Below are 16,393 nucleotides of genomic sequence, written 5' to 3'. Positions count from 1 at the left end.
TTCTCCACTTGCATTGCCACTTTCAGTGACCTGTGTACCTGTACACCCAGATCCCTCTGCCTATCAATACTCTTAAGGGTTCTGCCATTTACTGTATATTTCCTACCTGTATCAGACCTTCCAAAATGCATGACCTCACATTTGTCCAGATTAAACTCCATCTGCCATCTCCCTGCCCAAGCCTCCAACCGATCTATATCCTGCTGTATCCTCTGATGGTCCTCATCGCTATCTGCAAACGCACCAACCTTTGTGTCGTCCACTAACTTACTAATCAAACCAGTTACATTTTCCTCCAAATCATTTGTGTATATTACAAATAGCAAAGGTCCCAGCACTGATCCCTGGGGAACGCCACTAGTCACAGCCCTCCATTCAGAAACGCACCCTTCCACTGCTACCCTCTGTTCATGGGGGAGGCAATGGCCTTGTGGTGTTACCGTGGGACTATTAATTCAGAAACTCAGCAAATGTTCTGAAGACCCAGGTGCGAATCCCACCATAGCAGATGGTGGAATTTGAATTTAATAACAAAAATCTGGAATTAAGAATTTACTGAGATGGATTTGAGACCAGGGAGAGATCAGCCATGACCTGATTGAATGGCGGAGCAGGCTCGAAGGGCTGAATTTGCCGACTTCTGTTCCCAATTCCTCTGTTCCCAATGACTGATGTCAGGCTAACTGGCCTGTAGATCCCTATTTTCTCTCTTCCTCCTTTCCCAAATTGCAGTGTTACATTTCCTAACTTCTAACCTGCTCGGGCAACTCTAGAATCTGGGGATTTTTGGAAAATTATTATCCCTTTGAGAACCCAGGGGTGTAGGCCATCAGTTCCAGGGATTTGTTGCATTGTAGTCCCATTATTTCATTATTACACAGTCGCAATTTCCCTGGTAACTTTTTTTACAAATATTAATTACTTTTAAGTTCATCACTCTTATCAAATCCTTTGATACCCAATATTTCTGGCATATTTTGATTGGGTTAATAAAAAGGGGAGGATGATGAGCAAGGAATAATGAGGTGGGGACCATTGAGAGGCTTCGGGTAAGAATGGAGACTTGTTGGAAGGGATTGTATGTAGTGGAGTCTCCAAGATTATATCACTGACACTCGGACCCTGCATTATATCCTCAGCTCGATCTGAACGAGGTGGAGGAAATGTTGGACAAATCATTCTCCATGGTGGAGGAGATTCGAGGATCTTTACCTGCTGATGATCAGATTCTGTTGACCATTGAAGAGATTATGGTACAGTTCAAAGAGTTCTTGCCAATCCTGAAAAATCTTTGTTGTCCCGAGATGCAGGAGAGACACTGGAAAGCCATTGTCACAGGTGAGCATGCCCACTCCCAACCATGCTTCCCCTAGCTGAGGAACAGGCTACCCTCTTCTCCAGAAGGTTCAGACTCTCACTGAGGTACGGGCCCCTCCTGTTCCAAGGCTGCCAGTGATTGAGTGAAGTTGTTTTTGGTTGAAGAATGGCAAGATTTGATTTGATTTGATTTATTATTGTCACATGTATTAGTATGCAGTGAAAAGTATTGTTTCTTGTGCGCTATACAGACAAAGCATACCATTCATAGAGAAGGAAAGGAGAGAGTGCAGAATGTAGTGTTACAGTCATAGCTAGGGTGTAGAGAAAGATCAACTTAATGCAAGATAGGTCCATTCAAAAGTCTGACAGCAGCAGGGAAGAAGCTGTTCTTGAGTTGGTTGATACGTGCCCTCAGATTTTGTATCTTTTTCCCGACGGAAGAAGGTGGAAGAGAGAATGTCTGGGGTGCGTGGGGTCCTTAATTATACTGGCTGCTTTTCCGAGGCAGCGGGAAGTGTAGACTGAGTCAATGGATGGGAAGCTGGTTTGCGTGATGGACTGGGCTACATTCACAACCTTTTGTACTTTCTTGCGGTCTTGAGCAGAGCAGGAGCCATACCAAGCTGTGATACAACCAGAAAGAATGGGTTTTATGGTGCATCTGTGAAAGTTGGTGAGAGTCATAGCTGACATGCCAAATTTCCTTAGTCTTCTGAGAAAGTAGAAGCGTTGGTGGAGCTTTCTTAACTATAGCGTCAGCATGGGGGGACCAGGACAGGTTGTTGGTGATCTGGACACCTAACAACTTGGAGCTCTCGACCCTTTCCACTTTGTCCCTGTTGATGTAGACAGGGGCATGTTCTCCTCTACGCTTCCTGAAGTCGATGACAATCTCCGTCGTTTTATTGATATCAAGGGAGAGTGAATGAAGTGACTGCTTTGCTGCTGCAGAGACCAGTCTGACCATAGCTGTTTGTGGTGATAATAGTGCAGTTAATATGGATATATATATAATTATTTTTTTGTGTTTGAGGGGAACGTTTAAAAACTCAGCTTTATGATACAGGCAGTCAGACAGGCACCAGAATTCTCCCAAAAAAATTCCAAGTGTTGAATTCGTGGGAAAACTGGAGTAAATCACTCAGAGAATTCTGTCCCAGGCTCGCTAATTACATGAAAAATGGATTCAAATAAGATTAAAATAACTTACCTGTCTTCCTTCCGGTTTCCAGCACAGATCTGATGGTACCAGAAATCCGGCGCTGGGAGATGTGCACGGCGGGAATGCATGGGCGAATCCTGTTCATGCCCGGCCGTGATGTTTTCCCACTCCACTGCACTAGAAAATTAGCATGACAGGGTGGGAGAATCGCCCGCAGTATGTCTGGACAGAATGCAGCTCAGATGCTGGGAGATCAGGATAATTACTCATGTTAGAGTTAATGGACTTTTGTTTGCTTAAGTTCCCCTGAGATCTCTGATTAGATGATTGACAGGGCCATGTGATGATGTGGTTTATGTGCAGAGCTGAGTTTGTGGCAGAAAGCAACCAACTTTTGCAGGAAGCAGTTAGTTCTAGCTGGGAATTATTTGAAGACAAAGGCTTCTTCAAGCTGCACTGAAACTCATTTCTCTCTGAAACTTCAAGACTGTCTACAATTATAGCAAGTATATTTATGGTTGCTAACTATATTTAAAGTGGCATTTAAGTCTATAAGAGGAATGTTGCTTATTTGGAACAACAACTGTGATAAGTTAGAAATTAAAGTTGTTTCCTTTTCATTTTTAAATATTGTTCAACTAAATTGTTAAGCTGCTTCATTTGTTAGAGTTATATTTAAACTGTGTATTAAATAAAGTTTATTAGTGGAATCATTGTTGGAGCGAAATATCCTATCCTCACATTTATGCCAAAATAGCATATTGTTGGGTCTAGTCTGGCTTCACAATATACCTTGCAGTTCTGGCCTGGGATCCTCACACCCTCCACCTCCCACCCAGCACCACCACTCTGCTCTCGGTGTCCCAGAATTAGCAGTCGGGTCATTGAGTCAATAACTCAATGTCACTTCTCCACCTTACTGTTTAGAAGAAAATCCCTCCATCTCTCCCACCCTCCCCCTTTCCCTCCCTACCTCTCTCTATCTCTCCCTCCTTCCCTCTTGCCTTCTCTCTCCCTCCAACTTACCCTCTACCCCTTTCTCCCTACAACTTACCCTCCATCCCTTTTTCCCTCCAACGTTTCCTCCATTTTTTCCCCCTCCGTGCTTCCCTCCATCTCTCCCACCCTCCCCCATCCTTCCCTCTATGTTTTTCTTACTCGGTCAGACTCATCATATCCATTTATCTACCCAATGTCATTCTGCGCGAATGTCCCTCCCTCCGACAATCCCTGTTATCTGAAATAAAGTATTGTGGATACGTTAAGTGCTTGGTGAAGCCCCAGCTGCTTTAAGAACAAAGAACAAAGAACAACACAGCACAGGAACGGGCCCTTCGGCCCTCCAAGCCCGTGCTGCTCCCTGGTCCAAACTAGACCATTCTTTTGTATCCCTCCATTCCCACTCCGTTCATGTGGCTATCTAGATAAGTCTTAAACGTTCCCAGTGTGTCCACCTCCACCACCTTGCCCGGCAGCGCATTCCAGGCCCCCACCACCCTCTGTGTAAAATACACCCTTCTGATATCCATGTTAAACCTCCCCCCCCTCACCTTGAACCTATGACCCCTCGTGAACGTCACCACCGACCTGGGAAAAAGCTTCCCACCGTTCACCCTATCTATGCCTTTCATAATTTTATACACCTCTATTAGGTCACCCCTCATCCTCCGTCTTTCCAGTGAGAACAACCCCAGTTTACCCAATCTCTCCTCATAACTAAGCCCTTCCATACCAGGCAACATCCTGGTAAACCTCCTCTACACTCTCTCTAAAGCCTCCACGTCCTTCTGGTAGTGTGGCGACCAGAACTGGGCGCAGTATTCCAAATGCGGCCGAACCAACGTTCTATACAACTGCAACATCAGACCCCAACTTTTATACTCTATGCCCCGTCCTATAAAGGCAAGCATGCCATATGCCTTCTTCACTACCTTCTCCACCTGTGACGTCACCTTCAAGATCTGTGGATTTGCACACGCAGGTCCCTCTGCGTATCTACACCCTTTATGGTTCTGCCATTTATCGTATAGCTCCCCCCGACGTTAGTTCTACCAAAATGCATCACTTCGCATTTATCTGGATTTAACTCCATCTTCCATTTCTTTGCCCACATTTCTAGCCTATCTATATCCTTCTGTAGCCTCTGACAATGTTCCTCACTATCTGCAAGTCCAGCCAGTTTCATGTCGTCCGCAAACTTACTGATCACCCCAGTTACACCTTCTTCCAGATCGTTTATATAAATCACAAACAGCAGAGGTCCCAATACAGAACCCTGCGGAACACCACTAGTCACAGGCATCCAGCCAGAAAAAGACCCTTCCACTACCACCCTCTGTCTTCTGTGACCAAGCCAGTTCTCCACCCATCTAGCCACCTCCCCCTTTATCCCATGAGATCCAACCTTTTGCACCAACCTACCATGAGGGACTTTGTCAAACGCTTTACTAAAGTCCATGTAGACGACATCCACGGCCCTTCCCTCGTCAACCATTCTAGTCACTTCTTGAAAAAACTCCACCAGGTTAGTGAGGCATGACCTCCCTTTCACAAAACCATGCTGACTATCGTTAATGAGTTTATTCCTTTCTAAATGCGCATACATCCTATCTCTAAGAATCCTCTCCAACAACTTCCCTACCACGGACCATCGTCACTTACTGTCCAGACTTGTACATGCTTGAGTGAGAAAGGGTTGGCTATAGATCCAGGAATGGAGAAGAAGCTCATGGGGGAAAGAAGCTGTGCTGCAGGTTGATTTTGAGGTTCAGTTTCATTCTGGTTACAGAGATGGGTGAGACCTGGAACCCTGAGTGGCAGATGACCCTGGCTGACCTGATGGCCTACGACCTGTTCAGTTACAGTGATTTTATTGCACAGGTAAGTGAGCTCCCAGTTTCCCATTTTTTGGAAGAAGTAATATAGAAACATATAGAGTAAATAGAAGCAGAGATAGGCCATTCGGCCCTTCGAGCCTTATTCGCCATTCATTATGATCATGGTTGATCATCAAATTCAATATCCTGATCCAGCCTTGCAATAAAACATCCCTATCCCTATACTCAAATCCTCTCACTATGAAGGCCAACATACCATTCACCTTCTTTACTGCCTGCTGTACCTGCGCGCTTACTTACAGCAACTGATGCACGAGGACTCCAAGGTCTCATTGAGTATCTACTTCTCTCAATTCACATCCATTCAAGTAATAATCTGTCTTCCTATTATTGCTACCAAAGTGGATAACCTCACATTTATCCACATTATACTGCATCTGCCATGCAGATGCCCACTCACTCAGCCTGTCCAAATCACGCTGAAACATTTCTTCATCCTCCTCACAGCTCACCCTCCCACCCAACTTTGTATCATCTGCAAATTTGGAGATAATGCATTCAGTTCCCTCTTCCAAATCACTAATATATAATGTGAACAGTTGGGGTCCGAGCACAGATCCCAGCGGAACCCCACTCGTCACTGACTGCCAATCAGAAAAAGACCCATTTATGCCAACTCTTTGCTTCCTATCTGCTAACCAGCTTTCTATCCGTCTCAAGACATTACCTGTAATTCCATGTGCTTTATCTTTTCATAGTAGTCTGTTATGTGAGACCTTGTCAACAGCCTTCCAAAAGTCTAAATAAACCACATCCACTGGTTCTCCCAGGTCAACTGTAATAGTTACATCCTCAAAGAATTCCAGTAGATTTGTGAAGCATGATTTCCCTTTTGTAAATCCATGCTGACTCTGTCTGATTATACCACTGCCTTCCAAATGCCGAGTTATGAAATCCTTGATAATGGACTCTAGTAACTTGCTCAGTACTGACGTTAGGCTCACTGGTCCATGGTTCCCTGTTTTCTCTCTACCTCTGTTTTTGAGTAGTGGGCTTACATTACCTCCCCTCCAGTCTGTAGGAGATAGTCCAGAGTCCAAATAATTTTGGAAAATAACCACCAATGGATCTACTATTTCAAGGGCCACTTCTTTAAGTACTCTGGGATGAAGATTATCAGGACATAGAAATTTATGTGCTTTCAATCCCATTAATTTCCCAAAAACGTTTCTCCACTAATATTGATTTCTTTCAGCTCCTCACTAAAACTTGTGTTTCTCAGAACTTGCAGTACATAATTCATGTCTTCCTTTGTGAAGACTGAAGCAAAGAACAAATTTAATTCCTCAGCCACTTCTTTATTCCCCATTATAAATTCTCCTGTTTCTGACTGTAAGGGCCTCCATCCGTTTTTGTCAATCGTTTTTTCTTTACATACCTACAGAAACTTTTACAGTCAATTTCCCTTGATCCTCCTTTGCTGAATTTTAAACTGCTCCCAATCCTCAGGCCTATTGCTTTTTCTTGCCAATTTGTAGCTTCTTCCTTGAATCTAATACTATCTCTAATTTCTCTTGTAAGCCATGGTTTGGCCACAATTCCCTTACCACTCTTGAGCCAAACAGGAATAAACAACTTCTGGAGTTCACCTATTCGTTCTTTAAATGGCTGCCATTGCCTGTCCACTGTCGTTCCTTTCAGTAATGTTTCCCAGTCCATCATGGCCAATTCATGCCTCATACCATCATAGTTACCTTTACTGAGATTCAGGACCCTGGTCTCAGAATCAACTACATCATTATCCACCTTGACAAAGAATTCTACCATATTATGGTCACTCGTCCCCAAGGGTTCTCTCATAACTAGATTGCCAACTAATCCTTTCTCATTGCACAGCACCCAGTCCAAGATGGCCTGATCAGATGGCTCTGACGAACAGTCATCCAGACTCAACATTAGCTCTATTCTCTCTCCACAAATGCTGTCAGACCTGCTGAGATTTTCCAGCATTTTCAGCTTTTGGCCTGTTCCCTTTTTGGTTCCTCAATGTATTGCTCCAGGAACCATCCTGTATACACTCCAGAAATTCCTGCTCTATTGCACTGTGACTGATTTGACTCTCCTTATCTTTATGCAGATTAAAGTTGGCCATAATCACAGATGTTCCTTTAACACATGCATCTCTGATTTCCTGTCTAATACTTTTCCCAACATTACCACTACAGTTTGGTGGTTTGTAAACTACTCCCACCAATGTTTTTTGCCTCTTATTGTTTCTTAACGTGACCCATACAGATTCCACATGGTCTGTGCTAATATCTTTCCTCAATATTGTCTCAATATCATCTTTAACAGCAATACAACTCCACCAGCTTTTCCTTTCTGTCTGTCCTTCCTAAACACTGAATAGCCCTGAAGGTTTAGTTCTCTCCTTGCTCACCTTGGAGCCACGTCTCCGTAATGCCAACTATATCATACCCCTCTACATCTATCTGTGCAACTAATTCATCCATTTTGTTTCAAATGCTCCGAGCATTCAGGTGCAAGAACTTAAGGCTAGTCCTTTTAACATTCCTTGTCCCACTTCTGCTATTTCTTACTGTGTTCTTAGAACAAGAACAAAGAACAATACAGCACAGGAACAGGCCCTTCGGCCCTCCAAGCCCATGCCGCTCCCTGGTCCAAACTAGACCATTCTTTTGTATACCTCCATTCCCACTCCGTTCACATGGCTATCTTGATAAGTCTTATCTGACTCTGGCCGCTGATTTCCCTGCCCATCACTTGCCTTATTCTCCTTGCTGTCTTTTCCTCTCGTTCTTAATTTCTCCTGCTCTGAATCTTTGCAAAGGTTCCCATCCCTCTGTCATATTAGTTTAAACTCTCCCCAACCACTCTAGCAAGTACCCCACCCAAGGACATCAGTCTCAATCCTGCCCAGGTGTAATCTATCCAGTTTCTCCAGGTCCCACCTCCCCCAGAACCGGTCCCAATGCCCCAGGAATCTGAAACCCTCCCCCTCACACCACCTTTTCAGCCACATATCCTATGTTTCTTGCTGTTCCTACTCTGACTAGCACATGGCACAGGCAATAATCCTGAGATAACTAGCTTTGAGCTCCTACTTTTCATCTTGCTTCCTAGCTCCCCATATTCTGCTTTTGAGACTTCATCCTTTTCTTTACCTATGTCGCTTGTACCAACGTGTACCAATGTGTACTACGACCACTGGCTGTTCGCCCTCCCCCTTCAGAATGTCCTGCAGCCGCTCCGAGACATCCTTGACCTGAGCACCAGGGAGGCAACACACCGTCCTGGAGTCTGGTTTGCAGCCACAGGAATATCTATCTATTCCCTTCACAGTTAAATCCCTTATGTTTATTGTATGTCTACTCCTTTCACTCCTCGCCTGTGCAGCAGAGCCTACTGTGGTGCTATAAATTTGGCTGCTGCTGTTTTCCCCTGAGAGGCTATTCTCCTCAACAGCATCAAAAGCGGAATATCCGTTCTGCAGGGGAATGGCCACAGGAGATTCCTGCACTGTCTGCCCTCTTGCTCTGCCTGGTGGTCACCCATTCCCTTCCTGCCTGTGGGGTCTGAGCCTGCAGTGTGACCACCTCTCTGTACGTGCTGTCCATGATACTTTCTATCTCGCAGACGCTCCACACTGTCTCCAGCTGCCTTTCCAGCTCCGAAACCCAGGCTTCCAGCTGCTGCAGTTGGAGACACCTCCTGCACACATGCTGGTCCTGGGAACAGGAAATATTCTTGGTCTCCCACATGGAGCAAGAAGAGCAGACCATAGCTTGGAGCTCCCCTGCCAGGTCTTACCCCTTCAAGTTAAATTAATCCTTTTAATATCAAACAATATCAATTAGGGCCCTTCTCCGCTCATTGTTATTCTAGAATATATTTCTTACAAACAATGAATGACAGAATGATATCATAACAATTATAACCAATAGCAGCAATAAGTACCCACCCAAACAGCTGTTTAGATTTCCTTAGGAGATGTGAACTTGCACTCTGCCCTTTCTTACAGTCTTTTAATCAGCTGGTTCTACTCTTAGATTTACTTTTTCTTTACTCCTTTATCCTTCTAGCTTTGTTCCCTAACTGTTATCCTGGTTAGTTATTAAGTTTCACCTTATCAGGCGTTTGATAAGGTTCACCATGGTAGGCTTCTGCAGAAAATGCAGATGTATGGGATTGGGGGTGATCTAGGAAATTGGATCAGGAATTGGCTAGCGGATAGGAAACAGAGGGTGGTGGTTGATAGTAAATATTCATCATGGAGTGCGGTTACAAGTGGTGTACCTCAGGGATCTGTTTTGGGGCCACTGCTGTTTGTAATATTTATTAATGATCTGGATGAGGGTATAGTTGGGTGGATTAGCAAATTTGCTGATGACACCAAAGTCGGTGGTGTGGTAGACAGTGAGGAAGGGTGTCGTAGTTTGCAGGAAGACTTAGACAGGTTGCAAAGTTGGGCCGAGAGGTGGCGGATGGAGTTTAATGCGGAGAAGTGTGAGGTAATTCACTTTGGTAGGAATAACAGATGTGTTGAGTATAGGGCTAACGGGAGGACTTTGAATAGTGTGGAGGAGCAGAGGGATCTAGGTGTATGTGTGCATAGATCCCTGAAAGTTGGGAATCAAGTAGATAAGGTTGTTAAGAAGGCATATGGTGTCTTGGCGTTTATTGGTAGGGGGATTGAATTTAGGAGTCGTAGCGTTATGTTGCAACTGTACACAACTCTGGTGCGGCCGCACTTGGAGTACTGTGTGCAGTTCTGGTCCCCACATTACAGGAAGGATGTGGAGGCTTTGGAGAGGGTGCAGAGGAGGTTTACCAGGATGTTGCCTGGTATGGAGGGGAGATCCTATGAGGAGAGGCTGAGGGATTTGGGATTGTTTTCGCTGGAAAGGCGGCGGCTAAGAGGGGATCTTATTGAAACATATAAGATGATTAGAGGTTTAGATAGGGTGGATAGTGACAGCCTTTTTCCTCTGATGGAGAAATCCAGCACGAGGGGGCATGGCTTTAAATTGAGGGGGGGTAGTTATAGAACCGATGTCAGGGGTAGGTTCTTTACCCAGAGGGTGGTGAGGGATTGGAATGCCCTGCCAGCATCAGTAGTAAATGCGCCTAGTTTGGGGGCGTTTAAGAGATCCGTAGATAGGTTCATGGACGAAAAGAAATTGGTTTAGGTTGGAGGGTCACAGTTTTTTTTTTAACTGGTCGGTGCAACATCGTGGGCCGAAGGGCCTGTTCTGCGCTGTAATGTTCTATGTTCTATGTTCTATTTAAAGATGGTCCCTCATATCACTTCTCACCAACCAATCAGCTTACCAATTTTCTGTAATGTCACGCATGGATTTGTCGAACTGTGCTGTCGGAACAGCGGCTGTCCCTCACGGAATTGGTGCTCTCCACTCCCCAAGGGCAAGTCGGGCCCCGAGCCTCGCACTCCCTTTATACTCCGCTCCCGGAAAGTTAGTGACAGGCAAAGTAAATAAAGGGAAGCCTGTAGATGTCATGTACTTGGATTTCCAAAAGACATTTGATAAGGCACCACATCAAAGGTTTTGACACAAATGTAGAGTGTAACATATTAGAATGGATAAAGAATTGAAAATGCTGGAAAATCTCAGCAGGTCTGACAGGATTTAAAGCCATGCCCCCTCGTGCTGGATTTCTCCATCAGAGGAAAAAGGCTGTCACTATCCACCCTATCTAAGGTAGGAAAGTAAGTTGTCAAGAGCCGGCAGAGAGTCTGCAAAGGGATATAGACAGGGTAAGTCAGTGAGCAAAGCTTTGGCAATGTGGGAAAAAGTGAAACCAAAAGAGAAAATGCTGTCAAAGCTTTGACAAAGGGTGGTCTGGACTCGAAACAGCAGCTCTTTTCTCTCCTTACAGATGCTGCCAGACCTGCTGAGATTTTCCAGCATTTTCTCTTTTGGTTTCAGATTCCAGCATCCGCAGTAATTTGCTTTTATCCAGTGGGGAAAAGTGAACTTGTTCACTTTGGCAGGAAGAATAAAAAAAGCAGCAAATTAATTAACTGGAGAGACATTGCACAACTCTGAGGTGCAGAGGGATCTGGGTGTCCTGGTACATGAATAACAAAAGGTTAGTATGTAGGTACACAAGTGATTAAGAAGACAAATGGAATGCTGGTGTTTTTGAGGAAGTCGGTGAAACTTAGTGCTCTCTTCATACTCTTAGATAGGGAAGGATAGGAAGTTCCCGTGACATACAGAACATTAATGATCTCTTGATAAATCTATGAGATGTTGGTCATTGTCCTGTTTTTTTTCCAGATCTTGACCGAAGCCAGGAAGGAGTTTGAACTTCAGGAGCTCCTGCAGTCAGTGGAGAACTTCTGGCAGAATTACGAGTTCAAATTTGTCACACACATCACAGTGGTTCACTATCCGAAACCACATCCTGACAGATCGCAGAGACCCCAAGGTGGAAAACATCACCAACCTCAGGAAGAATGGGCAGCCAAAAACAGTGGAACATTAACTCTTATTGGTAAGAATGGGATTGGCCTAGCCTGGAAAACTTTGAAATGGTAAAAACTCCACTGTGCTCAACTTGACCAGATAATTAACATGGATCAACAGGAACAAAGTCCCAGGCCATGTCTCCATCTTCTGCTTTCTGTGGAAAAGAGCCCTGGCGCATTCAAACTTTGTTCATCACAATGATCTCTCTGTGGTGAGGCGATGGCCTAGTGGTATTATCGCTAGACTATTAATCCAGAAACTCAGCTAATGTTCTGGGGACCTGGGTTTGAATCCTGCCACGGCAGATAGTTCAATTTGAATTCAATAAAAAATATCTGGAATTAAGAATTTACTGATAACCATGAAATCATTGTTGATTGTTGGAAAAACCCATCTGGTTCACTAATGTCCTTTAGGGAAGGAAATCTGCCGTCCTTACCCGGTCTGGCCTACATGTGACTCCAGAGCCACAGCAATGTGGTTGACTCTCAACTGCCCTCAGGCAGCTAAGGATGGGCAATAAATAGGAGTAGGCCATTCGGCCCTTCGAGTCTGCTCCGCCATTCATTTTGATCATGGCTGATCATCGAATTCAATATCAGCCACGATCAAAATAAATTGTGGAGTTGGCCAACCAGCGACACCCATGTCCCACGAATGAATAAAGAAAAGTTCCAATTAGGTGAATTGGCCATGCTGAATTCTCCTTCAGCGTACCCGAACAGGCACTGGAGTGTGGCGACTAGAGGATTTTCACAGTAACTTCATTGCAGTGTTAATGTAAGCCTACTTGTGACACTAATAAATAAACTAAACTATATTATCCTTGTCTGCTCTTTGTTACTTAAGAATTCAATAGGTTGATTAAGCATAACTTTCCCAGTTCAAATCTATATTTTTAGTCTCTATATGTTGTCCTATCACATCTTGAGTAAGGATTCCATTAAGCTAATTCCATTGTTCTTTAGACTAGTTCTATTCATGTTTTAAATATAAGAATCACATCAGCTGTTTGCCAGTCCTCTGATTTCTTTTCCATTCACGGGATGTGGGCTTCACTGGCTGGGCCTGCATTTATTGTCTGTTTCCTAATCTAGTTATTATGCCATTTGTGGTGTTAATCAGGACTGTGGCAGAGGTGGAACACTGACCAGAGAGGATCACAAGGTTAACTATAGGAAATATAGGTCTGGATTGGAGAGTGACATTCCAGCACCGCAGAGAGAGGAGGATCGGAGATAGCATTGACATTTGCAAGGACAGGCGGGTCTTGGCTTTTTGTTTGTGGTCACCACAGGAACAATCTTCAGTGTGGAGCAGTGAAATCTCTGACTGCTCCTGAGGCAATGGCCGGATCCATACCAATGGAGAATCCCAGGTGAAGGAACAAGCACAGTCGTGCTGGATATTCCCACAGCTCAAAAGAATTGGAAAACAGGCCAGATGAATCAAACAATCGAGATGCCACAAACATTGTTCCCTCATCATCATAAGACCATAAGACCATAAGACATAGGAGCGGAAGTAAGGCCATTCGGCCCATCGAGTCCACTCCACCATTCAATCATGGTTGATTTCAACTCCATTTACCCGCTCTCTCCCCATAGCCCTTAATTCCTCGAGAAATCAAGAATTTATCAATTTCTGTCTTGAAGACGCTCAACGTCTCGGCCTCCACAGCCCTCTGTGGCAATGAATTCCACAGACCCACCACTCTCTGGCTGAAGAAATTTCTCCTCATCTCTGTTCTAAAGTGACTCCCTTTTATTCTAAGGCTGTGCCCCCGCGTCCTAGTCTCCCCTGTTAATGGAAACAACTTCCCTACGTCCATCCTATCTAAGCCGTTCATTATCTTGTAAGTTTCTATCAGATCTCCCCTCAACCTCCTAAACTCCAATGAATATAATCCCACGATCCTCAGACGTTCATCGTATGTCAGGCCTACCATTCCTGGGATCATCCGTGTGAATCTCCGCTGGACCCGCTCCAGTGCCAGTATGTCCTTCCTGAGGTGTGGGGCCCAAAATTGCTCACAGTACTCCAAATGGGGCCTAACCAGTGCTTTATAAAGCCTCAGAAGTACATCCCTGCTTTTGTATTCCAAGTCTCTTGAGATAAATGACAACATTACATTTGCTTTCTTAATTACGGACTCAACCTCATCGACTCCATCCTTCTCCCAGATAACTGTCCGAAGCTCAGCCACACTATTCACAACCTTTGTGTTACTTTTAACCCCGAGATGAGCTTTTGACCATGTAAAACCCCTTCACCGACTCCACCTATTTACAGCTCTTGCAGCAGTGCCTTTCACTGCCCTCCATCTTCTGCTAAAACCCTCATTCATGTCTTTGTGACCTCCAGGCTTGACTATTCTAATCTACTCCTTGCTGACCTCCCACATTCTACTCGCGGTCATCCAAACCTCTACTGCCCGTGTGCGAACTCAATCATTTCCCTTTCACCTATTGCCCCTCTGCTTGTCAATCTACCTTGGTTTTTTGTTAAATAACCTCTTGATTTTAAATTTCTCACCCTTGTTTTCAAATCTCTCTGTGACCACACTACTCCCTATCTCAATAATCTCCTCCAACCCTCACACTGCTCCAAGATCTTTGCAATCCTCCAACTCCACCCTGTTTTAATCGCCCCACCATTGCTTTAGCTACCTGGGCCCCATGTCCTGGGACTCCCTCCTTTGCCCTCTGCCTCACTTTCCTGTTTTAAGACAATCCTTAAAACATATGACCAAACATTTGGTCACTTGCCCTAATATCTCCTTATGTGGTTCAATGTCACATTATATATTATAATGCCTCTTTGGAGTGCCTTGGGACAGTTTATTCTGGCAAAGGCTCGATATAAGTTCGAGTTATTGCTACTTTCAACCTTGGATCTCAAAAAAACTTGTCGAGCCAGTGAAGGGAGAAAACTGGAGTTCCTGATATTCCTGGCAGTGAGGGGAAGCATGTGGTGGTGTGAAAGCTCCCAAATGAAACCAGCTGAATTGCTCCTACAGAGAGACAGCAGGAAAAAGAGGGATCAGGGTGTCCGAGTGCATGTTTCTCAAAAGGTTGGTGTGCAGGCACAGGTAATTAGGAAGGCTAATAAATGTTCTGGTTTATTGGAAAGGGAATTGAATACAAAAGTAGGCAGGTTTTGTTTCAGTTGTACGGAGTACCAGTGAGACCACATCTGGAGTACTGTGTACAGTATTAGTCTCTTTATTTAAGTAGGGATGTAAATGTACAAGACACTGGTTAGACCTCAGCTGGAATATTGTATACAGTTCTGGGGCTGCACTATAGGCTATAGGAATGCACACCTGCTTAAAGGACCAGTCCCCCCTATCCCTCGGGGCCAGCTCAGCACAAAATAAATAAGCAATGAAGTTTCAACATAGGGACATTCAGTGATTACAAATTTTAAACAAATATTAAAAGCCTCTATCTTTATACACTTGAAAACAACAATTTGGCTCCTACAGATGAAGAAAACGTTTTTCTGAGTGTCTCTGGAAGGCAATGGAAGCAGTCTTTGAATAATATTTGAGCAAGGGTCGATTTTTAATGAACGAGGGGGTGAAAGGTTGTCAGGGATGGGCGGGAATGTGAGTATGAGGTTACAATCAGATCAGCCATGATCTTATAGAATGGCAGAGTGGGGTAGAGGGGCCGAGTGGCCTACTCCTGCTCCTAATTCATACACTTGGAGCTCAGGGGCTATTGGCCAAGTTCAGAGCTGGAGGTGAAGAGCTGAGATATAGCCCCGCCTCTGCTGAGAATCTAACGTGTATTTGTCTGTCTGCTCCAGAGATGGAAAGACTGAGATGGCACACTGAGGATAGTTTGATGACACTGAGTATGATTGTGTCGACTTCAGTGCCTGGAAATATCCAGAAAGAAGCCGAGAAACTCATGGAAATGATCCAGAACTTTGGTAAGTCACATATTCCACAGCCTAACAATCCCTCTCCCGAGATAATATCACAGCTGCAAAACCCGTTCCCCAAACAGCAGAGCGCAGTGCTCCATCCACTGCCCCAAACCGCATTCCCGGTAACCTCACAATCAACTACCCCCTTCAACACAACCCCTACCCACTGCTGCTGACCCAGCCCCTATACTCCAAATCAAACCCAACTACCCCCCAAAGCCAAGAACCAACTCTCCCAGTGTCTTCACACAAGACTTTCACTGTTTCTCACACATTCCATTACCACTTATAACAAAGAATAAAGAAAATTACAGCACAGGAACAGGCTCTTCGGCCTTCCAAGCCTGCACCGACCATGCTGTCCGACTGAACTAAAACCCCCTACCCTTCCGGGGATCATATCCCTCTATTCCCATCCTATTCATGTATTTGTCAAGACGCCCCTTAAAACTCACTATCGTATCCGCTTCCACTACCTCCCCCAGCAGCGAGTTCCAGGCACCCACCGCCCTCTGTGTAAAAAACTTGCCTCATACATCTCCTTTAAATCTTGCCCCTCGCACCTTAAACCTATGCCCCCGAGTAATTGACTCTTCCGCCCTGGGAAAAAGTTTCTGACTATC

The 16,393-nt window shown here is 44.7% G+C and overlaps 1 protein-coding gene across 1 annotated transcript in view; it reads left to right on the top strand.

Annotated features, from left to right (window-relative positions):
* Nucleotides 1-16,393, top strand: part of dnhd1 (dynein heavy chain domain 1) — a 261,227-nt gene that overhangs the window by 119,425 nt on the left and 125,409 nt on the right. The window contains exons 14-17 of the mRNA XM_078221475.1: nt 1,140-1,338; nt 5,271-5,362; nt 11,643-11,859; nt 15,648-15,773. Coding sequence (XP_078077601.1) covers nt 1,140-1,338; nt 5,271-5,362; nt 11,643-11,859; nt 15,648-15,773 — 634 coding nt within the window. The remainder of the gene's footprint in view (nt 1-1,139; nt 1,339-5,270; nt 5,363-11,642; nt 11,860-15,647; nt 15,774-16,393) is intronic.

The sequence above is a fragment of the Mustelus asterias genome, chromosome 10 (genome assembly GCF_964213995.1).
Source record: "Mustelus asterias chromosome 10, sMusAst1.hap1.1, whole genome shotgun sequence".
NCBI classification, from domain to species: Eukaryota; Metazoa; Chordata; class Chondrichthyes; order Carcharhiniformes; family Triakidae; genus Mustelus; species Mustelus asterias.
This window is presented reverse-complemented; position numbering and strand designations above follow the sequence as displayed.